General features: G+C 31.5%; 2 protein-coding genes across 2 annotated transcripts; both read right to left on the bottom strand.

Moving 5' to 3' along the window:
• Positions 1 to 221: 221 nt before the first annotated feature.
• Positions 222 to 2,874, bottom strand: LOC124826056 (cytochrome P450 714C2-like). Its single transcript, XM_047298813.2, has 5 exons — positions 2,482 to 2,874; positions 1,847 to 2,073; positions 1,505 to 1,752; positions 1,059 to 1,413; positions 222 to 778 (listed from the first exon to the last, which is right to left on the bottom strand). The coding sequence occupies exons 1-5, from the start codon at positions 2,774 to 2,776 to the stop codon at positions 353 to 355; spliced, it is 1,551 nt and encodes a 516-aa protein (XP_047154769.1). The 5' UTR covers positions 2,777 to 2,874; the 3' UTR covers positions 222 to 352.
• An 11,157-nt stretch (positions 2,875 to 14,031) lies between these two features.
• NDHN (NADH dehydrogenase-like complex N) lies at positions 14,032 to 15,671 on the bottom strand. Its single transcript, XM_047298810.2, has 4 exons — positions 15,126 to 15,671; positions 14,899 to 15,015; positions 14,700 to 14,785; positions 14,032 to 14,389 (listed from the first exon to the last, which is right to left on the bottom strand). The coding sequence occupies exons 1-4, from the start codon at positions 15,549 to 15,551 to the stop codon at positions 14,326 to 14,328; spliced, it is 693 nt and encodes a 230-aa protein (XP_047154766.1). The 5' UTR covers positions 15,552 to 15,671; the 3' UTR covers positions 14,032 to 14,325.
• Positions 15,672 to 27,906: the final 12,235 nt, after the last annotated feature.

Raw genomic sequence — 27,906 nt, 5'->3', positions numbered from 1 at the left:
TAAAGGATTTTATGGTTGAAATACTTTGAGGAAGTGCTGATAATGGTTATGAGGTGATTAATTGAGATATCCATTCGTATAATTGTGTAGTAACGTTGAGTATATGAAAATGGCTCTATTTTGTTCAAATTGTCAAATTATTGGTCATAATTGTAGGTTCTAGAAGCATAATGATAAGTGTTTTTATTGCTTTTCTTCTACAAGTTGAAATAGGAAACTAGTGAAACAAATACCGGCATTATTTTTGCATTATAAGATTTCATGCATCATAACATGAACACATTATGCTTAGAAAACTTATTTCACCAAAATGCTAAATCTCTTAGCAGAACTGCTACTGAGAAGGAACAGTTCATATTTTTTTTACCAAGATATTGACTCCATGCTCAGGCTCTATGAGCAACCTGAGAGTGGGCGAATGAACGTAGCGTGGAGAGAGTGAGAAAGTGAATTTGGACAATATGAGAGCTATGATCATCTTAAGTTCCACAATAGCCAAGTTCTGTCCAAGACACACTCGTGGACCAACCCCAAAGGGCATGTACACGTGTGGCAGCTTACAAGAACCTATGGTTCCATTGGCAAATCTTTCTGGCTTGAATTTGTAGGCATCATCTCCCCATATATCAGGATTTGTGTGCAAACTTACTACCATTATCCAAAGGTTAAACCCCTTTGGAACATCAAGGTTCCCAAATTTCATGTCCTTCAAGGCCTCTCTTGACACCACAGTCACAGGAGGATAAAGCCGCAATACTTCATGAATAACCATTGCTAGCTGCCACAACAAATGCAAGTTATGCTTGATGCTACACTGTAATATCACTATGAAAAACAATTAGGCATCATACTCTATAAGCATAGCAGCTATTTCTTCGTCTAACAGAAATGAATATGAATTTGTTAGTGTAGGCATTATGAGTTTGTATAGAGTAGTTAGAATTTGTATAAAACAATTTATGTTACGCTAAAGGATATATCAATGGGAAGGTTAACTCAATGTAAAACCACAAGTATATGAGTTGTTTTTGTAGTGTATGCTGCCTAAGGATCCTTACCTGCTTCATCTTACCAAGCATACTAAAATCTGGGATTCTACCCCTGCAAATTTCTGTGACCTCAGCACGAACACGATCTTGCCAATCTGGGTTTGCGGCCAGCAGCATCAGGCACCATGTAGCAGAAACTGCAGTTGTCTCATAGCCTGCCAAGTATATATTCTTGCAGTTATCAACTATGAAATCGTCAATGGCCTCTTTACTTGGCTTACTGTCCTTAACATTTTCAAGAACCATTTGCAGCAAGTCCTTCTCAAAACTAGTTTCCTTTCTTTCCTTCACCACCTGGAGTATCATTTCATTCACCTCCTTTTCTAATGTCCATATTTCTCTATTGGTCTTTGTTGGAAGGTAGCTGTAACATGCATAAGTTGTTCTTAAATTGAAAAAGAAAAAGGACAATATCAGAAAAATATTCGTGATGCTATGGAAAAACGGTATTGTACCACATGCCAGGGATACGTCTGAATAAATTTTTCCAGGACAATAACTCTTGGAGAGCTGTGAGTTTCAAGAAAATCTCTTCACTCTTGGTATAATTGCTTCCAAAGCATGCTCTTGAAATAACATTACCAGAGAAGTTTCTCATGCACTCATCAATTTTGATGTCAGCAACTCCACCTTCTGCTTCTATTCTATTACTCCACGAGTTTACCACAGATACAGCAGACTCGCTAATTATATTCATCATTCCCTTGGAAGCACATCAAATAAAGTTATTTCAAGTTAAGAGTCAATGAAATCAAGTATCAATATGAATATCAAGAAAAAGAAAACCTTATATATACCTTAACCTTTTCCATGTATAGTTCTGGAGCTATGATCTTTCTTTGATGAACCCATTTAGTCCCATTGGAAGTTAAAATGCCTTGACCCACCAAAGGCCCAATGTGTTTCAGTTGATATGCAGGTTTCCCCATGTCCAAGGATGTGCAGACAGTGACCTCTCTCACTATGTCTGGTTGGTTCACACACACTATTTGAATGGTTCCAAGAGAAAACACGAACACTTGACCTGTTTACACAAGATAATTGAAGCATGGTGATTCTCAAATCACTCAAACTATTTGCAAAATCAGTGTACAGATCAGTCCACAAGGAGAAGGTGAGAAATTCTGCATTGTGTACTTGGATCTAAACAACACAATACTGATTGTAGGTACAAATTATCATTAACATAACACTTATATGATTATACAAGAGCAGTATAAGATATGATATACTCATACTCCTCAAAACTTATGCAATTATTAGTTTGATTGGAGAGTAGTGAAATTGTATTCCAATATATCTATGTCACACCTCTAAGCAGTTTATTTCAGCTAATACCCCTGCAATTTTGAAATTGTATTACTACTGATAGGTTTGATTCATGATTTTTGAGTAATGAACTCCATATATTAAAAGAATGAAAGACATATACCATATTCGTTTCTCCATTTATCAAAGAGTGGAAGGAGAAGAGCAGCACAGTTGTGAGAGGAAGGGACTTTTGAAGAAGAAGAAGAAGACTTTGAAGTGGCAGAGCGAGCTTTCTGTAACTCCAAAATATTGCCAAGCAGAATAGTTGGAGGTGGGCCACTGATACCTTGTTTCATGAGCTTAGAACGAAGCCTATTTGGCTTGTCCACAAAAGAAGTGTACAAATAACATAACAAGCCAACAAAAGAAAGAAACAGAATAGACATAAGAAACTGAGAATCAAATTGAAGCTGCATGGCTAGAGAACACCTTCTCTTCACTGAGAATCAAAGTGTCACATCCAAGCTCTGTTGTTTTGGGGTTTGATATAGGACAGGAATCATGTACAGTTTAAGCCCACTTGCTGAAATAAAATAGTAAACCTATCATCCAATAAATAATCCCTATATTATTACGGTATCATTTTAATAAATGAGTTAGATGTAAATAATTAAATCTCAGACGGTGTTTGGTGAAAATTTGAAGACCAATGCATGGACATCTGATGTTTTGGGCTGCATGCTGGACACCTCGGTGAGTACGTGTTGTTGCGCAGGCATTTGGGTCCAGTTCTCTTAAATTCGTTGGCTTTGACTATTTTCTGCTATTAAAGTGGCAATAAATGAAATGTCAGAAGGGTAGTAATGAGAAAAGGCACCTCGGTTTTGTTTTTCTCTTATTTTTGGGCGAGGATTTGTAGAAGTGGGGAAAGAACTTGCCGTGGAGAAGCACCTCGTCTAGGGATTGGTAATAAGAAATTACATGTCAATATGTAAAATAATATACCTTGAAAAGTTTTATATTATTTAAGAGAAGTAAGGGAGTCAAGGTTAGGGATTATATATGAACTTTAAGACTGTGTTTACTTGCACAAATTTACTATTTAAAAATATGTGGAGAGATAGATTTACAGGATTTTTTTTTGTTTATTTGTATATTTAAGAGAAAATGAAAGGAAGAATTTGAGAGATGACCTTAATATCATTTTTAATGACAGAATATTTTCGGGAGGAAAACATCACTTTACTGTGTTATTCCTAATATGCAAAAAAAATAAAATAATAATAATAATAAAATAATAATAATAATAAGAATAAGAATAATAATAAAATAATAATAATAATACAATTTTTTTATGTTAAAAATTAATTTTTATTTTTTCTCTTCTATAATAATTTTTACAATTATATATAATATTAACAATTACAATTTTATATTAGTTTTACTATTAAGGGTATTTTGATAATTTTTAATTTTTATTAATTAAATAATTTTTTTATCTGTCATATCGATCAAATCTTACACTAATTTTTATAAACTTTATTTCTAAATCGATTTTCACTCGCCTTCAAATCCACTCAAAAAAACAACAATCAATTCACTTTCAAATTCCCTCAAATTCAATCACTCACTCTCCCCTAAATCAATCTTCTAAAGTGAACACAACCTAAGTTTATAATTTTAATTAGGTTTAATTGCTTGCTTTGTCCCCAATTTGGTTGAAGTGTGTCAAGTTTGTCCACCATTTTAAAAAAGTTGCAATATAAGTTTTAAGTTTCGTAAATTAAAATATCTGTTTATCTTACAAACAAATAAATTAACGGGAGTTCTTTTAACTTATATTAGCAATATAAGTTTTAAGTTTCGTAAATTAAAAAATCTAGAAGAAACATTTACAAAAACATACAATAAACTTCAATTAACAGAATTCAAAAATAACATTTTTATGTTTAAACTAGAAAAGAAAATAGATAAATTTTAAATGGACTTTGAATTGAAACTTTCTGACAATTGGTACATGTACATTATAAGTATTTTGTTTAATTTTACTTTGCTTTAATATTGAGATTTTTCAAAGGATATATTTAAATATATTGAATTTAAATTGATATTAGTTTAAATTATTTTAATTTTCATTATTTATTTCATAAGTAAATTCAAATTTGAATATTTTTATTCAGATGAAATATTTCAATTACTAATACATACAATTATTTAAAAGTAAAATAATCGTTGTTGAAAATTTTTTCGGTCTAACATTTACAAAAATTAAAACAAATTATTAATAAATAATAATATTTGTGTTGACAGTAAAAAAACACACTATAGATATTAAAAAAAAACTGCCAACTAACAATTCATAAAAAAATTAACTTTTTTTTTCATAAGCTCTCGTTTTCTCTTTTTTGTCTATATTTTATTTTATTTATTAAATTTATTTAAATACTACTGAGTTTTTACAAATTCTATTTGTATTTAACTTTATTATAATATTTTTATTAATTTAATATTCTTTTGAAACTGGGTGTCAAAAAAAAACATATATTTTGGTTAGATATATTTACACAATAATATACATATATTGTTTTTGTCCTTTTATATTATTAAAACATTGTTTTTTATTTAAAGAAGGGTATATATGTACACTTAATAGTAATAGTAATAGTTAGATTGATAAAAAGTGGAGTGAAACATAATATTATCTTTTTTTTTGTACAGAAGTTTAACTGCTTCGTTGAAATAAAAAGGGTTTAATTGTTTTATTTGGAAAGTAATCATTAAGAGGCTGCATTACACAAAAAAGCATAAGAGAGAAGAAAAAGTTAACATCGTTTCTGTCTATTTAACGGAAGGGACTTGATTGAGACAAATTTTTCTACGTTTGGATGCAATTGACACTAAACCATGTGTAGACGAAATTGCAATTTTTTTTAAAAGGGTGGACGAACTTGACACACTTCAATGAAACTGGGGACAAAACAAGCAATTAAACATTTTAATTATTTCAAATTAAAGATGATTTTAAGTATGTATTTGATTTTTTTTATTATATATTTTTGTAGTACAGTGTTATGAGATTGAGTTAAGTTTTTGTTTTGGAGATAGTGTGTACTTCGAGTCAATGCACATTGAAAAATTGTTTGTGTTGTAAAAAATTTCACATAATATTTTTTCTCAGCTGTCATTATACCCTAATTATATTCTTTTTTCAAGTTTGGAATTTTTACGTTATATTCTTGTTTTAATGGGTTTTATCTTATTTCTATGTTAGTAGGGTGATTTTTAGGGTAAAAATGGTGATGTTGTTCATTTTGACTTATTTCTTCATCAAAAAGACTAGCTTGGGAACTACGAGCTCTAAAGATGTTGAAGAAATCGAAGAAGATCAAAATAAAACTTGATTCCTAACGCGTGTGTATAATCATTATCCTTAAGGACTTATATATGGTGTGTTGCACAAGTTTTCCATAATACAACAGAAACTTCTTAGATTTTCTAGAGAAACTCAAAACTAACAAGATAAACTTTTAAAGAGTAATAAATTCATGATAATAAAAGAGGAACTGCATTTTTCGGTGGAGGAATCGTCATTCTTCAAGGAATGAGGAGTCGTTAGATTTCCATGTGAGCAAGAACTTCTTATCACAATGACACAATATTTGAACTCACTCCAAACTACCTTGTGTGATTTTTTATATGGTTGAAAATATAGAGTTTTTAAATAAGACTTGAGTATGTTTTATTAAAATCTGCATGAGTTCACAAGGTGTTATGTAGCTGAGTTTGTGTGCAAGCCTTGAGTAAAACATAAAGTTCTATGTTATTTTATGGTTGTTAAATTTGTGATGTGTTATATTTTAATGTGGTGTGTTGGCTAGTTGAGAGAGATGATTCTTTAGGATTGAATGAATTTGAGTTCAAATTTTAAAGAAAGATTTATGTGAAACCTTTGTTTGATTTTATTTATATTTTTCTTAAGGGCAAAAATGTTCTTTCCATTTTTGTAATTGAGGTGTAGAAATTATAAATAAGGGATAGAAAATAAAGAAAGGTACTTTTCTGGTTCTAGCGATTTCTTGCAGGGAGGAGAGGACTAATTGTGGCGGCTCAGGGCAGCGCCTCTTCATAGCCGTAGGCATCACCGGGACAGCGTCAGGATTGTGGAGGCGTGCTCTTTCGAAACAAACCGCGAGGGTGACCGCGACGGATCGAGCGAATCGCGTGTCCCTCTTGCAAGCTTAGGGTTTTCGATTTGGGGCTTGCAATTAGGGTTTCGTTTAGAGATTTTGGGGTTTCCTGTTGTTGTTTTTCGACCTTGAAATTTGGATTTTGTTCTGTTTTGCGTTTCTGATCCTGAAACAATTGGGTTATGCTTGAATATGTGAACTTGCGTTTTGGGATTGATCTCGTGAACATGGTGAGTTGTTCTGCATTTTGTTTCTGGGTGTTCTCGGTCTCACAGGGATGGTGTTTCTGTTTCGTTTGGAACCGTGGTGGCTGTTAGTGGTGGCGCAGGTAGAGCAGCTAGGTTGAGGGTGTTTCATCTTACACCTCCTAACAATTGATCCAACACCTCCAAATATTTCAAAAAGCACAATTCTACCCCTAATTAAAAGAAATTAAAATGTTATTAATTTTGGGTTAAATATGTTTTTAGTCCCTTAAGTATCATACAATTTTGGGTTTAGTTCCTATTTGAAACTTTGATTGTTTTTAGTCCTCATAGTTTTGAAACTGTTATAAATAGTTTTTAATTTTGGATGGCCTTAACTTTTGTTTGACGTGGCTAATGGCCAGTTCACGTCTGATGCCATGTATGAGTTTATTCTTGACCATATATTCTTTTCTTTTTATTCCAAATTGCACACAAGCCCCTAATTTCTTCAATGTTTACACTTCAACCCCTAACTTCTTTTCAAAATTGCATAATAGCCTTTGACCAGCTAGGTGCAGGGTTGACTCAGGTGAGTCTGTCCAGTGAAACCATGCCACATTCCAATTCACCCTTTACCCAAAATTAGGGTTTTGAATTGAGCACCAGGAAAGAAGTTGTGCCTACGCCGTCATGGCAAGAACACGAGAGCGGGTTGCTCTCTGATGGAGCCCGACTTACTTCACTGCGAAGCAGAATTGCTATGGAGGCGCTTAGATGGCGTGAGTTGCTGCGCAAATCTCTCTTAGGTCTGAAGGTTGATGACTTGCGAGAATGGGGATAGTGGCTTCGTGATGGGTTTTTGTGTCTCTGGCTTCTTGGTTTGATTCCTGTAAGTTTTTGGAGGTTGACCATTGGCTTGCACGAGGTGGTCTGGTGAAGATGAAACCGCCATCTGGTGGCTCTAGTTTTCTCTCTCGACGATGACAAAGCGATTTGAAGGAGATGACGGTGGCGCTTCTGCTCGAGGTTTACAGGTGGTTGGCTTAGGGTTTTTGTGGTGGCATGGAGGCTAGGTGGTGGCGGCCTTGCGTTGGAGGTTCAATGGCGATTTGAGTTTCGCCTTCTGTGTTTCTGTACGTTGCGAGATGGCTGCCAATGACTTAATCTCATTGTGGTGTTCCTTCTGAACCCTAATTGCGGTGTTCCTTTTGAAGTGTAAACATTGAAGAAATTAGGGGCTTGTGTGCAAATTTGGAATAAAAAGAAAAGAAAACGTGGCAAAGAATAAACTCATACCTAACATCAGACGTGGGTTGGTCGTTAGCCACGTCAAACAAAAGTTAACGCCATCCAAAATTAGGGACTATTTATAATAGTTTCAAATCTATGAGGACTAAAAGTAATCAAAGTTTCGAGTAGGGACTAAACCCAAAATCGTGTGATATTTAAGGGACTAAAAACATATTTAACCCATTAATTTTTAATAGAAGGAAAAGAATCTTTGACCAGATTCTTTTAACAACTTTAACCTTTTAATTTTCTTTTTCTTAAAAAACTATTGTTTCTCTTTTAATCTCAATTTCTCTTTCCTTTGTTTTCTTTGATTTATCTGAATATTCAGTTCTCCACGTCCTTTTAAAATTTTGTCATTATACTTGTTAATAAATTTTATTGTTTGATACATATATTTATTTTAATTAATTAATAATTTATATTTTGATTAAAGGCTATTAGTCCATATACTTCATACGTTGCCATTAATAACACACAAAAACAACAACAGAAAACCATTAAAAAATCAACACAGATAGCAACAACACACTAGATCATGAAAACCAAATCAATATACCATTGCTAATCTCAGCAAATTTCCTATTCGCTTCTTCATTGCCCTGGTTCTTATCAGGATGATACTTCAAGGCTAGCTTCGGATACGCCCTCTTTATCTGATCGTCCGATGCACCCTTCGACACTGAAGTATATAATAGCTTACACTGAAGTATATAGTAATAGCTCTTCCTACAACAGGTTGAAACGAAAATACACATATGTAAGCAAAGTGCAATGCAGAACAAATTAAGTGTACATTAGAGTTTAAAGGAGAGAAAGAGAGGTACCCAACAATGGCACTGAGAGAATAACAAAGAGCGCAAAGAAAGAACAAAAGATTGACTCTTCGATGCGCCATGAAGAGATTTGGATCTCTCCGAAAGGGAATTTTAATTTTAGGGCTCTGCAATGTCCCTCAGATCTCGTTGGAATCGGAATAAAAATTGAGGGTTAGGGTTTGGGAATTCGTGTTTAAGGATTATTGTGCTTGTAATGTGTTGCGTATGTATCGTGTATGTGGGTTGTGTATCTATCTTGCAGTGGCTGACCTGAAAGTGATTCCGCCAAGACTTGACTACGGAGTATGGAGTCGACAATGCGCTTTGCTTTACAATGGGTTCATTTCAAAACTGGTCAATCACCGTGAGCCTTTAGTTGTTCCTACCAATCATAGCTCTCAAGTCGATTTTCCCATAGCACAACAATAATAGTTCTTCATATATTTTAATTTGTTCTACTCGGATGTCGACATCCAATTTCCACTCTCAGATATGAAAATCTGATAAAAGAAAAATCGGATTTTGATATCCGATTTTGATATTCGATTACTTATTCATCGAATTTCAATATCTGACTACAAAATAAGAGTTTTATTATAAATTTATACACCTGTTTTACGCAAGAATCTTAAAAGAACAATCTTCATGCCAACCACCAACACAACACTGGCACTCTAGTAGCCTCAAACATGAACAACTTCTCGAAAAATCTCTCTTAAATCTCTTTCAATTGCTCTAAGAAAAGAAGGAGAGGAAAAACTGATATGGAGTGTAGGGATGAAAGTGAAAATTAAAATATATATTCAATGCCCGTTAATTAAATGCATTATTGAATTTCTTCACTCAAAAATTTTTAATGCACAACAACTCCATTAATTATGAGGGCATTCTTGGGAATTGGAGGTGCAGGATGAAACGTCCCTAGGTTGGTTGTGGTGGTTGGCCGTAGAGTCCTTCATGGACTTGGATTGGCAATGGCAAGGAGAGTTTTGGGCCAGTTGGGCCTGGGTGTAGGTTTGGGTCTAGAGGACTCATAATCTATGACTTTAATTAATAACAATAAATTGTAAATGAAGAAATAGAATTAAGTATTTGTTGACATTAATTAATGAAAATAAATTGTAAAAGGAGAGATGAAACATTGATTTATAATAATAATTGTTATAATTATGAGAAGAAAGTTATTATTATTTATTTAGTAATTAATTGACAATTAAATTAATTTAAGTAAAAGTTGGAAAGAGAAATTAATTTGATTAAAAAAGGAAGTTAATAAGATTTTAAATTAATTGGAAATTTAATTTTAATGATTGATTAAAGTAACAATTGATCTATTATTTTGGATTCATATTGAATTTTATTTATTTATTTTTTATTAATTATTGTTTGAGTGGAATTTATTGAGCATATTTTATTTTTTAATAAGATTTTGGATAATGATGAATGAATAATGTTAGATAGAGAATGAAAATGGTTGTTGTACTTAGGTATACGATGAATTTTGGTTGATGTTGGAACGAGTGAATGTTAAGATGTAGCTGAGTGTGTAGTTGATGAGCATAAGAGTGGAAGATAGGTCTACTTGTTGTACCTGGTAAAGCTTGAGACTATCGATCGTCTGATACAAGATAACGACTTCCTTTGGCATTGTGTGCGAAAAGGTGGTGCTCGAGTATTGAACCTTCTTTGTATGGAGGTGATGGTATTTGCCTTGTCCTTGTGTGGCAGGAAACATGTTCCTTAGCCAGGTAGGCGAGACTACTCGAGCAGACTTGTAGGAGAGGTTGCAGGGGATCTGTGGGGAGGCTACGGGTTTGAGGTAGGGTATAGGAGTGTGACTAATTCTTTTTGCTATGGAGTTATGGTATTGTAGAGGCTCATGTTGTTATTGATGATGAAGGATTCATGATGAGATTATTTCTAATGGAGGTACTTGTGATGATGATTCATAGTGACGATGTGTTTGGAGACGATGTTGATAAGGATGACGTTGACGGTATAATCATGATATAGTTAATGGTGATGTTGATAATGATCATGGTGTAGAAATGGTTCTGTTAGTAGGATAGTGTTGTAGATGATGGATTTGTTATTAAGTTATGTTTGTTTCCTATGTACAAATTTTATTGTTATTGGTTGTGTTATGGTAGCTTACCCATATTTGTTGTGTTTGTGGTTGTGTGTGTCTTGCGATGATCGTATAACTTTTGGTTGTATGGGAGCATATGTTGCAGATGCTCCAGATGCATGATAGAGACACGAGAGTGGAAAAAAGACTTGTGTTATTTAAAGTTTTTGTACTATAAGTGTTAGAAACCATGTAATCGGATTTTATTTTATTTCGCTTTTATTTTACTAATTTTGGTATTATATAAATGGATTTCCGCAATGGTGTTATGATTTTAAAAATTTTAAATTTTACCAGTAATCGAGACATCCCAAAAATCGTGATGTTACAGAAAACACATGTGAACCTTTTCTATAACCCTCAAAGCACTATGTTCTTATGTTATAAAACAAGGTAGAAGAATTAGCTTTTACAACAATCCTCCATTTATTGAAAAAGATAAGAGATAAAAAGAACGAAAGAAGAAAACTTTGGATCTCATATAAGATGTGATTTATCGTAGTTGGTATAGCAAGTTATATGAACTAGTCTTACATTGAGAAACTTAACACGCAATGCAATAGTATAGCAAGCTTTATGAACCAAAAACACTTAATGTGTGTTAGCGGTCTACCAATCATAATACACCCCATAATTCTTGTCATTATCGTTGTCTAATGCTTATTAAGCGATCACATGCTTGGTATTTATGAGTGCTCTAGATATATTGTTAAGATCTCAAGTAAGCAGCCCCTCGACACTCATATAAGTAATTTCATCAAGTGTATACTACAAATCATACACCACTTGTAAGAGAAATGAAAATCATTAAAAACTTTGTTAGACTAAAATTATTAAACCACATAGAATTTTATTACAAAGTATATTAAGTAATGTAATATCTAGCATTTTCAAGCACACTATAGGAATGGATATAATTGATTTGAAATCAATTTTAGTGCTAACATGACTAATAAGTGACTTATTTTACCTATATTAACCTTATTTATGGGATCTTTAATTACAAAGGTTGAATCACCTTCATTTATTTATTTGCAAGTGGTTTAAGTCACATTCTCCGATGTTTTTAATATCATGTTTTTCCTAGGATTTTGTTAAAGGATTTAATAAATTTCATTCTAACTTCACATAGTTAACGAAAATGATTTTGCTCTTTAATAGCTACTCTTTAATAGCTACTTCATCAAATTATATCTCAATTTTATATTATATATATATATATATATATATTCTTTTCGTTATATTTTTTTAGCTATAATTATTGTTGATCAACAATCACAATGTATATTACACCTATGGAGTTAGTTTCATTTCTAAGTGAAATGTTGATGAAGAAGTTTTTCAATAATTTGAATTTATTAGATTTACAATTATAATTAAACTAGATCGATATAGAATAAGATTATTTATAATATAAATGTGCCCTTTTATATTATTTTATGTTATTTGTATAATGAAATAATTATTGTATACATATATTTTCAAATTAAAATGTTACATTGAAAACTATTGTTATATTGAATTGTTATACTAAAACTCTTCCCTCTCTTTTTTTTCTATTTTTTAAAATTAATTTCTTATCTTTTGCCCAAATAGATTAAGCTTTTATCATATATATTTTTTCTTTGGAGAAAGTCCTTTTCAATTCCACAAATCCCTCTATCTTATCTTTTTCTATTATTTTCCATGAGTGTTATAAGATTTTACATATGTAATAGTATGAAAGTAATCTCTCATCTAATTTACCTTTTGATTTATGTCTTGATAGTTCGAATGTTTCCCCCCCTAGGTTATTAGAGTATTTAGGTTGTTCCAACTTTTTCTCTATTATAAATTGTTTTTCGTGTAACTCTAAACAATTTTGTTGTAAAGAGAACTGAAATGTGTAAATAATTTTTACTTTGAAATTAATTTTTTGTTGAATAAAATGGTAATATAATTATTATTGTACTTGATTGTAAATTTTGTTGAGACATTATAAGGTGCTGTGTTAACTTGTTGAAGGGGTGGATGGTCATAGATGAATGAGTACTTTCTTGTAGTTAGATGTGAAAAAAGTTTCATTCAACAATTAAATGAGTTGAAAACATAAAATTGATTTTGGTTTAATGTTAAGATGAAATCATTCTCAACCCTGAGAATAATTAAAATTTACATTAAATATTAAATGATTCAAAGTTTTGAAATATAATTTGATGAAGTGAATTGAATTAAAAGATGTTATGAGAATATATATATTTTTTGTTTTAAGTTGAAGATGATACCTATTGATATTCAATGACATTTGAATAAATCACATTACCCTTTAGTAAGATTTAGATTAGAGTTATTAGACATAAGAATGTGAACATAAATTAGAATAAACACGTTGGAAAAGTAGTAGTCAAATTGATTATATTTTAGCATTTTATATCATGTTAGAGAACTTTCAATAATAATAAATGTTTGCATAGATGTCTCCACTTCAACATAACTTGTAGAATTTAAATAAATGTATCTTATTTTTAAGGATGAATGATATTGTATTATTTTTTTAATGATAAAATTGATTACTGTATCCATATTAAATTAACATAAAACTATTTTAAGATGAATAAAGTATTAAAATTGTTTAGAAACTAACATTTTGAACTTAATCTTGGTTAAACAAATTTCAAATTTGCTGTTCTAGTTATGCAGTCTATCACCACTCAGAGTTAGTGTCAAAACATAGATATTGTATATGAAAAATGTTTTCTTAACTTTTTTTTTATAATTTTTTACTATGTTCATTTCATTTTAAATATACAAACTAATAAAATAATAAAATAAAATAATGACCAATAATCTATTATAAAAAAAATTGTTAAAAAGTGTTAACACATCATGATTCATTGTATATCTTTGAAGTCTAGATCTGATTCCACGGTTTTATTATTAAAAATTGTTTCGAAAGTGTTTAATCTATTTCTAGTCTCTATTTCTAATATAGAATTATTGGATTAAGTAGAACAATTGTAAAAATACAGAATATTTAAAGTGATTCAAGTGTTTATGAAATACTGTTTTTCAGGGATAAAAATTGCAGGAAACTACACCATAACAAAGCCACCATTATACTGTTTAGAACTTAAAACACACTGGAAGAAGAGACAGGACTAAGTATTAGATCAAATAAATGATTCTGAACAATTTCACAATGGAATTTGAGGAAATGTATGTGTTTGGACAAAATTAAACCTTGAGAATTAAAGGGCCACTCATGACAGACAAATCTAATTATTTACAAGGAAAATTATTTTTCCTATATCTCTGTGTCTTCCTTTCATATGTCACTTCTCTTAAGCTATGAAAAACCTTAAATTGAATAAGATAAAATGAATAACTGTACTTGATTGTTGGAAATAAGGAATGATAAGTAACATTGAAGCACCACTAAGCTTCCTCACTGCTAGTTAGTCCTGCAATTTCTTTCAGTGGCTTCCACATAAACTTTCTCCTGATCATCACATAAAACTGATATCAAACAGGACGCAAAGCAATACAAAGGTAAAAATCTGATAAGCATTTGGGGTGTGTGTTGTTATAGAATGGATGCAACAATCTTATATTCTGTTCTCTTCTCCTTAGTTCTACAGTTCTTAGTGAAAACAAATGAATATTATGTACTATGTTTCATGTTGTTCTTATCAAACCCTTCTTAGTTAGACAAATTCAAGTTCTCAAGCAGCAGAAAGCACTGATAGTTAACAAAAGAAAAACTATAAAATCTAACTAGAATAAGTAAAGGTTAAAAAAGTTAGTTTTACCAGTTTCCACATTCTGCAATGACCCTCACATTAGGCCTAAGTGTAGGCAGCAAAGCTAGGAACTGCAGTTCTGCCTTAGAGAGAACCTGTGGAAGACAACACATAACAAAATATGACAGTGAGTTACATCCTGTAATTGTATGTTAAGTAAAATTGTTAACGGAAAACAAGTAAAGAAGTAGTGCCACAATCCTCACACCTTGGCTTCAAGTATCCAGACCACCAATCCTTTGGCATTTGGTGGCAATGATTCTAATCTGAAATCAACTTCTGGAGGATAATACCACCTTGCTATTGGCTGCTTTCCAACATGAGCCTGAAATTCATCAGGAAACCATTTGAAAAATTTCAATGTTTCAAGTTAAAAGTGATTGTGATTCGGTTAAGGAATGATAAACAAGAGTGTTGTGAAAAAGAAGAACTGACAGGGCAAACAGGGTGAATCTTGGTGAGGGTGGTTTCAGGGTCACCAAGGCCACGAGCTGAGAGGTCAAGGAAATAGTAGCCCTGACGTATGAGACGTGACAAGTAACGCCCCTCATAGCCTCCTTCGTGAGGAGGGTATATTGCAAGTGCTTTGTGCTCTTCAACATCTGAAAGCCAACGATCAATATCTAGCCATATCAAGTCTCCTCCGACGAAGTCTCCTATCCCTCTACACTGCACAACTCCTACCCTTTTCCAACTCTTGCTGTTATTACCATTTTTTCCTCTCCAACACTTCATCACTCCACCACTTTTCCTGCCTATCAAACTGCTTCTCAGTGATTGTTGCTGCACCTTCTTTGTGTGGTGAACATTGCTCAAGCAGGTTGCTCCCCCATAACCCAAGCTACCACCACTGCATGACATGTTTTTTTTCTTTCTTTTCTATTTGATCAAGACTCTTTTGTCACTAAGGGTTCATGGTGTCTTTTGGAAGATAGAAGAAAATCTAAGCTTGCATTAGTAGCACAAGTTCGTGACAAATTAAGTGTTGTGAATTGTATGGTGGAGAAATGAGATAAAGTTATCACTGATACAAGGTTTGTCTTCACTTCAAACCTTTTATTCCAGATTATACCATGTGGTATAGCTTCCCTACTATTTCCCCTAAAAAATAATAATCTATTCACACTCCAAACTTGTGGTACCAGTAGCTTTTGAATCATTTCTTGTTAAAAATTTTCCAATGAAATCCAAAACAATTTAAAAAAAGTTAAGCCTTTTTACCTATGTTTGATTTCAGACTATATACATATAAAGAAGATTTTATACATATCAAGCATTTAAAAGAGTCAGTCTCCATCTAAAACATTAAACTCTGTCTAAAATATGACAGTATAAGACTTGGTCTGGAATATGTTTTAATTCCTTAAAAAAGTAAGGAATGTGCTTCACTCAATAAATTAAGAATAACTAGTAAATCTCACATACGGTTTTCCATGACAAAAGAGAGGCTGCTACTTCCTGCACCTCCCTAGTTTCATCCTGCACGCTCAAACATTTTAAAATTTTAATTTTACGCTCTTATTTTGAATTTTGAAATACACAATAATATAATTTTTGTGTTCCAGATATTATGTTACATAATACAAAATAAAAAATATTGTAAATTGTAATAAAGTGAGAGAATGTGTCGTGCAGGTGAAGGAAGAAGGAGGAAGGGGTACACCAGTGAAAGAAGATGGAGAAAAAAATTAAGAGCAGTAAGTCATTTCACATGTTTGTGGAGTTGCAGGTTGATATCATGGAGGTGCAGGAAGATGTGATCCGACATAAAAAGTGGACCTTTAAATATCTGGCCCAATCTAATGAATTCTAGGCCTAAAATGCCTAGCCCAACTGGCAAAGTATACAAGATTGTGATTGAATTTAGTCTTCTTCTTTTTACCGATTATAACTAAAGTCGATGGTCTTTACAAGTAGGAAATTGTTAAACGAGACTGCATAGAAATGTTATCATTTTTGTGTTACATTAATAATAGAAAGTAGATTTTAAATCTAATCAGCAAAAATTATATTCATTTATATATTTTTAATATAATAATCTAATGATAAATGAAGTAATATATTTAATAAACAACAAATATTTTAATAACGGAGTGATATAATAAATTAAACAAACAATAAATTTTATTAAAATAGATCTTATGATTCTGATATTATATTAGAAGAAAGTAAATTTTAAAACTAACTTACTAGCAAAATAAAATTTACACCTATTTAATATACTTTTAAAATAACTTTATCAATGTTCAATGTAGAACTTCTCACAATTAATATAAATATCTACTTTCTAAACCATATTTTCTAGAATTATAAATAAAAAATTATGTTAATTGATAGCAGTGAAATATATATAATAGAGCTTTGGAAGTGAAAAAGAGAATTACTATGGAGGAGGTAATGCTCTTATGGGCCAGCAAAAGAGGCTCCTTCGCGGCCTCCTTTCGACAAGCGCCTCAAAAAGTTGGGTTTGTTTGGTTTGGCAGAGATTATATAATTTTATAGTTTTTTTCTCTTCCAAATATTCTAATTTGGAAAACTTAGATTGTTTAATCCGTAATGTTTAGATTACATAATATAAAAGAAAGGTTGATGCTTATGTGAATCTTGAGAAAGCGTCTGATATGTTTTAGAAGAAAAAGCATCTAAATACAGTAAAGGTTTGGAGAAAGCATAAAATACTAAAATCCTTTTAGTTTTTGTTGTTGATTTGCTTGTGTACAAATTAAGGATGCTTTGGATTGGAAACTGTTTTCTCTTAGTCAAGAACCAGGTACGTATTCTTTCTTTGAATAATGGTTAATTGGAACAGGTAGTGTAGAACAAGTATCAGAGTCGTAAAATCAAGGTTTAATTAAGGTTACATTTTCGCTGTAAGCAACAATGCTTGAGAGTCACTTTGTTATCAAGCTCATGAATGTCACTTCAAACATTACATACTCATTGCAAGTGACATGATTCGACGTACTTACTTAGCAAACAATTAAAATTGGGACTTATTTCTTTAAGTGTCACAGTTAAAATTTATTATTACTACTAAATCAAAACATCTTAATTTTGTTTCAAGTAATGTTATGGCCTACAATGATGTTATTGTTTTTCCTTAGTCAACTCATTCCAACCTCTATCTCAGACTACTCAGTCATTACCAGCTTGACTCGTCTTTCACTCTTAACCAAATCTAATTGACTTTAAGTCTGAGCTAAATCAACTCATCCTTCTATCCAGACTAAATCGATTTAACTTTTTGCTTAGATTAAATCGACTAAATTTTCTATTCTTGTAAAATCGACTTGACCTTTTATATTAAATCAGTTCAGTCTTCGATATGCACTAAATCCAAGTCAACTATGTTCAAACCAACTCATTTAAGTCTTTAACATTAACTTATTTGACTTAACTTTTGTAAGTGGAGTGAAACAATGTAAAATTTCAAATTTTTAATTTTTAAGATATTTGAAATTATTTTATTGTATTCATTTAAAATAATTGTTTAAAAAGATTAATTTCAATTTCTTTATATTAATTACTTATCCAAACAAATTATTTTAATATAAAAAATTAAATTATTTAAATAAATAAATTACTTTTCAAAACTACCTCATCCAAACACAATCTTCTAAAAATAAATCTTTTCACCATCATAACAACAACACAAATTTTTACTTAATCAAGTTTATACGAAATATTTAAGATTTTTGTAAAAAATAATGAGATATTAACAATTTTTTTATCATATTTTGATATAACACATGCGTTAATTTTTTATTAAATTTAAAGTACATCAATATAATAATAAATAAATAATGAACCACACATATTTTATATCAAAATATTATTAAAAATATGTTTTTATAAAAGCATGGTTGATATCACAACATAAGATATAGTCATACATTTCATTACAAAATTTTACACCACACCCTTTTCTATTAATACCCTCTTTGGCCTTCACTTTCGTTGGATAATGTCAATTCAATCTCTTTTTTTAAAAGTGTTTGGAATATGTACACGAATAGTAAAATTTGCATCTAATTTGTCTCTTCTGTTAAGTATAACCCAACAGAGTTAGTGTGTTCATGATCTGACATGGCAACGTGTCAATATATTGTTTTGTGCATGCTGACATGTAACTCACTAAATATATGGTGTTTAATTAAGATGGGTCCAAATTTTGAATCAATCACAGTCCAACTTTGCCGGAGTCATCGCGGCATCCATTGGCCGCACCCATCAGCTCCCCCATTGCCGCAAACTTGCATCACCACCGTCAACCAGAACCCAAAAACATGAAAATTAGAAACCCTATGCAGGAACCCTAACTCCAAAATGAGAAAGCAAGGACAGGAAAATCCCATAATCCAAATTGGAAACAAAATTCCCAACTCCTTCAATCGCAACATCAGAAAAATCAAGAAAATCAAGAACAAAACTTTAAAGGAAAAATTCCCAAATATAGAAACCCTAAAATCAAAATCCCAAATTACAAGATCAAAACCCTTAACATTGGGCCGTCATCCTGTAGAGAATAATAGAACCACGAGAACAACCCCAAATCGCAAACCAGAAATGATAGTATGAATCCTCAAAACTACGATGCATCCCCACACAAGCCTTGTCGCCGTAGAAACACCGGAGAACGGAGACCACCACACCACGAAACGCCAGTCCGCTCTTCACGACAACGCCATTAAACATGGACTCTGACACCACGAATACGTCATGAATCGAGCCATCGCGAAGGCGCCGTTGCTGCAAGACTCACTGCGCCACAAGAAAGGAGTTTGCATCCTAGCCACCTGAACTCACATCCCCAACGTGCAAAAACCCCCCACCCAGAACCAAGAAAGAGAAGAGAAATGAAGCCTTCTCTCCTTACGGCATGAACCAGAACGAAAACAAAAGTAAAAGAAATCATTGTCTCCCTCCTGTGAAACAAAGTAGAAACCGAGTGAAGAGAAGATGAAGGTGGGTGCTCGTGCTCCCCTAATCCGCTTCTCGTGTGAGACGAAGAGCCTCAAGATTGACTTTTGTCTGAGAGAAAGAATGAACAAAGAAATGAGAAGAACCCAAAACTGGGTTTGGCCGTGAAGGAAAAGAATATATTGACACAACAGTGCATACAAAACAATATATTGTCACGTTGCCAATAACTGGTGCCAGATCATCAACGCACTAACTCCGTTTGGTTATATTTAACGGAAGGGACAAATTAGACACAAATTTTACTAAATGTGATCATATTCCAAACACTTTTAAAATATAAGGACTGCATTAACTTTATCCAAGTGGGATTAAAGAGGGTATTAAACCAACATTATATTTCATCAAAAAAAATTCTCATTTTTTTATGACAAATTTCAAATTAGTTTTTGTCATGAATCAACCTTTTACAAAAATTTTAGTGGAGAAACCAAAAGGGTGGAAATGACAATGTCATCCAAAATCTAGTATTTTCTCTAATATAAAATTTACAAAATCATGTTGAGTTTATTATATATTTATATATATTGTTATACATTTGAAAAAGATGTTGACTGAAAAATCTTGGTTGGCCAGATGACATAGAAACAAAACACATGGCATCCGTAAGTTAGCCCCTACACAGAAAGATGGAAGAGTGTTATGTAAAGTCATTTTCCAAACCAAATTAGGGTACAATTCCACCGCACGTTATGGAGTATGCTATTGCCTCTGCCAACAAACCATGAATGCTCATTTTGAAACCCTACCATGGGATTCACATGTAGCTGTCTGTCTTTATGGGATTCTTTTTCTTCATACCTATATTTATTGTTTTCCTTTCTCTTTCTTCCTCTGCTGTTTGCCCTATGAAATCAAGAATCCTTCACCCATACCTGCTGCTTCTTTCCTCCTCTCTGCATTCCCACTTGCATTACCATAAAAATTATTGTATGCATGCATGCACTCATGTCAACATCATTCAACCTCACTTAACACACTATCATTCAAATTTTCATTGGACCACAAATGTAGGAAAAATATGTGAAAACTTACACTCTTGTATTATACCAGATGCAGTGAGATAATCTACAAATAAAATATTTAATCATTACATTAACTGTTAATACAAAATTATAATCATTAAAACAAGCATTATCAGAAAATAAGTAAAATGGATGCAACCCAAAAGGAAATAAGTTATGGTTAGAGCTGCAGTGAATAGCATCATCCCACATGTAGATCAGTAGAGAAATACAGTGACCAGAATTTGACAATAAAAGTTTACCTTGTGTGAAGATAAAATTTTAATATATTTTCTTAGTAGATATAATATAAGGCACTAAAAAAGAACACGATATAATATTAGAGATTGTTGTACATATAAGAAGATAAACCATTACAGTTCTTATAATAATGTAACAACAATTCACCCATTTGCCCACAAAGGTATACACAAGTTTTAGTTAAATAAATAATTTAAATACTCAATGTGAATTTTACCATTCTATTCTATTATCCGTTAATAGCATATACATGGATTTCTGAAACTTATTCTTATTACAAGTGAAAATATCAATTTTCAGAATTAACTGCTAAAAGACATAAAAACAACAAAAATCAATAAACATAATTCATTAATTTTTTAATAATACTTGCAATATAATATTTCTGTAGTGTACTATTAAATAATAATAAAATTGACAAAATAAAAGAAATATATTGTTCTAGAATAAACTACAAGCAATAAAGTGTTATATTTCAAAATTCACTCTGAATCTGGTGAAACCCAAAACAGTGCTGACCAAACAGGCCAAAAGTAGTGGTCCTGCACTAAAATAAAATTTAAATATTGGTAGATTCTAACAAATGGAGACCAAGAATTAGGGCAAAATCCTCTTCAGATTTACCAGAGAATTCTTTTAATTAACAGTAAGCACAAATAAACATAGTGTGCATTTCTTGAAACATCCGTCATTAAGTCACTAAACAGTGAAGAAAATGTAAAAAATCCAGTTCAAGTGTACTTGCACCTCGAACTCCTAAACAAACTGACTTAATTTTTAAGTTAGTTCAGATAAACACATGCAAACGTACTTAAATAATATTATTTCATATTGGAACCATTGCCTCAAGTTGGAAGTACGTTGCCTCAAGAAAAATACTTTTGCCAAAACCTTTTAAAAACCCAAAAAATATCATACATAAAAAATGCCAAAAATGACACCCTATACAACATGTGCTTTGTTTTACCAGTTCCAAAACAACCTAAATACTCACACATACAAACCCTAAATAATTTCTCTATTATTTTCTTTATAAGATATCAATGAAACTATTATTCCATGGTAAAGAATAATAAGTAAACATGATCACTAGTTTAGGTTAAACTTTATAAATTTACAAGATAATAGTAGTAGAACTTTATAGCTCCAAGTTCCAACCTCTTAGACCCCATTAGAGATAGACAAGAAGACATCGTTTCTGATCCTATTTGCACGTCTAATATTTAATTTCAGACACTGAAACACTAGAAGGTTCATCGTGACCATTTAACAGAGAATTTTTCTTTCTTTTCACAAAAGGAAATTAAAAGACAATGACAGTAAACACTGTATAACCAACAACGCTAGGCCAATTCTTAATTTCTTACACACAAAAATGCTGTGTTTTTCTTCTCATTTTTTATTATTATCTATCCATAGTCCAGGGTTTTTTTTTCCAATCTCATAGTGCACCTTTTATTATGATTGTTCTGTCAACAACACGTACCTTAAATTGACATGTCACAGTAAAATGTGTTCCAATCACAGCCTAACTTGACCCTATTCTATGCAGATGGTAGTCTTTGAGTTCCAACTAAAAGAGCCAAACCTTTGTGTTCCAAAACAGACCAAGGTTTGCTTTTGTTGGTGTTTTGTATTTTGTTCGCGTTTTGTAAAAGACTAAAATATAGGTTTAAATGTTTACTTCCTTTTCTGCTGTCCGTTAAGTTAACAATAACGACGTTAAATCCATACTAATTGTTCGTTAAGTTGACAACAACGGCGTTAAGTCCATTCTTCTACTGTCTAGCTTTTTCTCTCTTTTGTTCAACTTTTTCTTTAATGATTTGTTGAATTTATTCTTTCTTTATGGACTTTATTCATACATTTTTCATAATATGAAATCCAATATCTTCGTCTTTAAAATCGATACTAAACAAAAATTCATCTATGCTTATCTCTCTCTCTCTCTCTCTCTATATATATATATATATATATATATATATATATATAACAACAGACCCTACAATGCAATCAATGTAGGTGGGTAGTATATTTCTGAGGTATCTGTGACAGAGTTCAGAGCCCTCTAGCGATCCAAAACTAATATAATAAATAAATAATTCCTCATGAGCTAAGACTCCTTTGAGCTGTAGTCTACCTAGTGTACTCATCATATATTTTGACTAATAAATAACAAAAGTAAAAAGTAAATAGGAGAAAATAAAAAATATCAAGGAAGCGTACTAAAAAAGAAAATCTCGGATACTCTACATATCTTTCCAATTTTCTGATGATTTAACACTGAAAAACGTCTTCATTTTTTATTCTTAGAATAAAAAAGTTGATTTACTACAATTAGAGTCATTAGAGTCATCATTTACTGATTGCTTAACATAAAACATATTACATCATAAATTCTAAATTGTAATCATAGAAACATTGATATCATAGTGGAATATACATGTTAAGACTACATGTGACAGACAGAATCCTCTCTATCAACTACAAAACCAAATATATATATAGTAAACCTTTACATTACACCTAAATAATAAAATAAATACATTATAAAAATTACTTACATATTTTTTAATACGAAGCTTTAGTGATAATTAAATTAAGACTTTTACTTTATAAAATAAAAACTATAATTTTTTAATAATCTCAAGTCATAATCGGTTCAAATATTAGTGTGATTTTAATATTGTTCGTAAAAAATTTACACTGAAATAATTAAACATAAGAAGAACCTCAGTTATAACGTTGTTCATTAAAATTAAACTAAATAAAGAGAAAATTACAAAAAAAAATATATTACTTAATCAAAGATGAAACTAATGACTCATAGGTATTGTAAATACACAATTACAAATAATCCCGCGGGAAATTAAACCAAGTTCTAAATAGAAAAACTTCAATGAAAACATTACAAACAATGACCAATAGTAAACATGCATAAAATCTTAACATAACTATATTAAATAACATTGAAGTAAAAAATAAATTATTATCACATATAAACCAGTTTATATAGGAATCCAAAAGAACTGGACATATAAATATATATATCAATTCCTATATCATCTTTCATTATCTATTTTAAATATATCTTACATAGTAACACTATCTTAATCAACAAAAACTTACACTTCAATCAACAACATTATTTTATATAAACACCCTTTTCTTTAAATGTTAAAATTTGACAAATATCAATCCATAAAAATACATTTATGTTAAATATAAAAGCTTCCACTTTATTATATTCCTGTTTTTGATTGGACACTATACATGCATGTATTTATGATTGGATGACATCTCATCTATTACATAATCACTAAATAATGACTAAAAATAGTAAATTGGTGAAATTAGATATTAATTACTTCCTAAGACTCAAATAATAAAGTACGAGCATTTAAAATCAATAACTTGTAAATAAATATTAGAGGTTTGATTGTTAGTTTTAAGCTTGGTATATTCAAATAATGATTTCAGATTAATTAAAATTATATATATAAAAACTAAATCGTCAAAAAATAAAATCTTCAAATTACATGATAAATTAGATAAGAAAGGCTACAATGAAAATAATTTTTCTCATAAATGATTTATGAAGATATAAATACATGCATAACCAATAAAGAATTAAGGCATAGTTGATGTAAGATCTGTAGTATTGTATAGTCCATGCATGTATATTGTAGTTTTATAATTAGGAGACAATATTGGGCCCACGTCACTGTTTAGGATAATGACAATTTAATGTATATGTACAAAATCTGAACTATCAATAATACCCAACATAATACAGAATCTTGTGTGACAAATCATGTGATAGCAAGGTAATAACATAGTTCCATTTCCACTACCTTCATATGTAGTAAAACATTCAAAATTGTTTTTCACACACAACAAACTGATAATTACTAATGTCATGTTGGTTTCTACCAAACAAACCCATTTTTTTCCCTTAATCCAAAACTGTTAAGGATTAGTGAAAATCTATATAAATTTTCAAAAATACTGTGGTGAGATGTTACCTAAACCAAAACTTTCAGTATATCTACAGAATTTAACAGCCCAAATCCAAGGGAAAGAAAGAAACCCAGCTCCACAACAAAGGGTCAAAATTGACAATCAAGGTTCAAAAGATAGAAAAGAATTTATTGAAACATTTTCTCTAAATTATTATGAGTTACAATAAAAAAGTAGCACTATCTTTACACTAAATTTAAATCTTCTATAAATTACAACCAAAATAGCATGTTATGAGAGACCCTATGTTAAAGTGTGTCCTGAAAATAAAAATGCCCTACTTGTTTCTTAATTCATCCCACAAATTTTCCCAAAATCCAACAATAACATGAATACCCACTAAGCTTTTGGGTTTAAAGCAAAGAGGGTGTAAATATGTTAGTAATTAAAGTAATTAAAAGTTTGAGAACAATGTAAATAAACTTTCAGCTTAATTAAAAACACAAGGTGAGAAAAAAGTTATATTCAACACACTTAATTAGATTTTTCGCCTGCCAATTTATCCTACCCATTTAAAAATTAAAAAATAAAAAACCATCCTAGTTGATGCGTTCTGGCAATACATGAACTAAATCAAGGGGAATAAGCAGAATAACAAAATAAACTCTTTAAACGACAATTTGCAACTATTGCTGAGATAGCTAAATGATGAAAATAAAGCAGTAAAATAAGTTTTTCAACAACCATATAACAAATCATGATTATAATAAACCATTAGTTTCAGATTTGATAGAAGACATTCAAATGTGAAATTGGAAATATCTTTCATGCCAAAAAGTATAAGAAATCAGTGAAATGATGAGCAAAAATGTATAGAGAGGGTAAACAAGATGAAGAAAAAGTAAACATAATTAGTGAACTATAATGACATAAATACCAAAAGGGAGCTCCCTTCAGTCCAAGCAAAGACAAGAAAAGGATGAATTTTACCTCCTGCATCATTCACACATTCACAATAGCATACCATGATGCCAATTCTATTGTGTTTGAATGAATGAGTCAGCAGATAATTCAAACCCTCTACCCATCCATGAGTGGACTGAAGGAAGCTCTCTTAAACTATTCCTCACACTACATCTTCATTGTTATTATTATTATCAGTCCAAAATTCGTACATTGCATATAAGAAAATTCTGTACCAAGAATGTTACAACAATAATATTCCATCAGATCTAAGATCGAACAAAATGACATCAAATGAGACAATACTTATTGAGTGGCTGCAAAAATACAGATAAATTTAGAATTTCAAAGACTATATATAATGTGTGGGAATCTTCATATAACATTTCATTCACGAAATCCACAGGCAATTAATTTAATCCAAGATCAAGCAAAAATGCTGCATTAAAGTATAATAAATCAACATATGTAGTATATGACTCCAGATGAAATTCATCAAACATAGATGAAACTATGACGACAGAAATAGAATGCGCTCATTACTAAGCATAGAAGGAAATCACTAACAATAATGAAAGGATTGAAGAAACTGTAATTCATATTGACAGACGCGCAGATACAGTGACAAAATCTGAATACTATGGCAACCTTTAAGTAGTATTCATGGGTATGACTAAACCTGGTATACTTTTTCAGAAAGAAGGAATCATTTTCTGTCAAGCACTCAAAGACTTAACAATGATTAATTAAGGATTACAAATTTAGAATCATCTTTAACTAGCATGCAGACTGCCAAGGAATGTAAAGTTAATCGACATCATACCACAACTTCAGAGAAATCGGCTTCCAAGATATTAAAACACATTTCTTTTACAAGAACCCTAACCCTAGGACCTAAAAGTCTCAAAGTACTCAAAATATTTTTCCTTCATCATACTAGAATAGTGTCCTTTTTCTAACCCTTTGAATATCATGCAAAAAACAGATGAACAATAGATACACCGATAAAGACACTGCATACAAAGATCATGATCGGACACAGCAGAAAAACTCTAATGTAGTAATTAGTATGATCAAATCACACAGGAGCATGTAATGTAATATTCATAAGCACAAAAATCAAAGGGTCGATTTCGTTAAGCAACAACATGAAACAACCAAACTAACTGCATCTTTCACTTAAATACTTCTCCGGTTCTTCCCGCAAGGTGAACCCAAAGAAACAAAAGCTTCGACCAAAGAACAGTATCAGAGCCACAACTGCTAAAGGAGAAAAGGAACCAAATCGACAAAGAAAAGGGTGAGAAGAGATATGACTTAGAACACAGAATGAGTTCCATATAACTTTAACTGGACAGGAGAAATAAACAGCTAGAAAATTGAAAAAAGAAAAAAAAAACAAAGGGTCAGAAGAAGCAGAAATCACGGAAGAGAAACTGTGTTAAAGAAGTAGCAGAATGAGAGAGAGAATAGGAAGAGTAGTCAATGTCTTCGTGAGAGTCAGAGAAGGGAAAACGATTGAAGATCTCACATCCACACAAATCTGGCAAAACAGTAAAAGCACTGTTTCCAAAACAAAAAACGAAACAAAGGGTAAGCAAATATCATGTTTTCCTTTTCCAGGAAATGGAAAAATTCTGTTGCTGAGAGGGTTTTTCTCCACTCACAACACACTAACCAGAGATAGAAAAACCAGAACCAGCAAGAAGGGAGATATTCGTTTCTCATCACGTTTCTCCTTCTCTCATTCCTCTTTCTCTCTCTGAACCAAAAGAAAGACCCTTATCACACACTCACACAAACCGACATAAACGTTGTACTGTGTAAGTACAGTGAATAAAGGGTAAAAAAACAGGAAAGTGAAGATGGAAAAGTGGGGTTCCCGTTACTTCTTTTAAGTCTCTCTATGTGCCAGTCACTTCACTCCACTGTTGTGCACTATTCTCTATTAGACTCTGGTGAGCGAGTGACACTACAATCTAGTAATCTACAATCTGAATACCCTCTTCTCTCTCCTTTTATAGTGGGTACTCTACAACAGCTATTTC

Source organism: Vigna umbellata, chromosome 5 (assembly GCF_029865625.1).
Source record: "Vigna umbellata cultivar VRB3 chromosome 5, Vumbellata_1.0, whole genome shotgun sequence".
Lineage (NCBI taxonomy): Eukaryota > Viridiplantae > Streptophyta > Magnoliopsida > Fabales > Fabaceae > Vigna > Vigna umbellata.
Note: the sequence above shows the minus strand (reverse complement) of the source record. Positions and strands in the feature narration are given on the sequence as shown.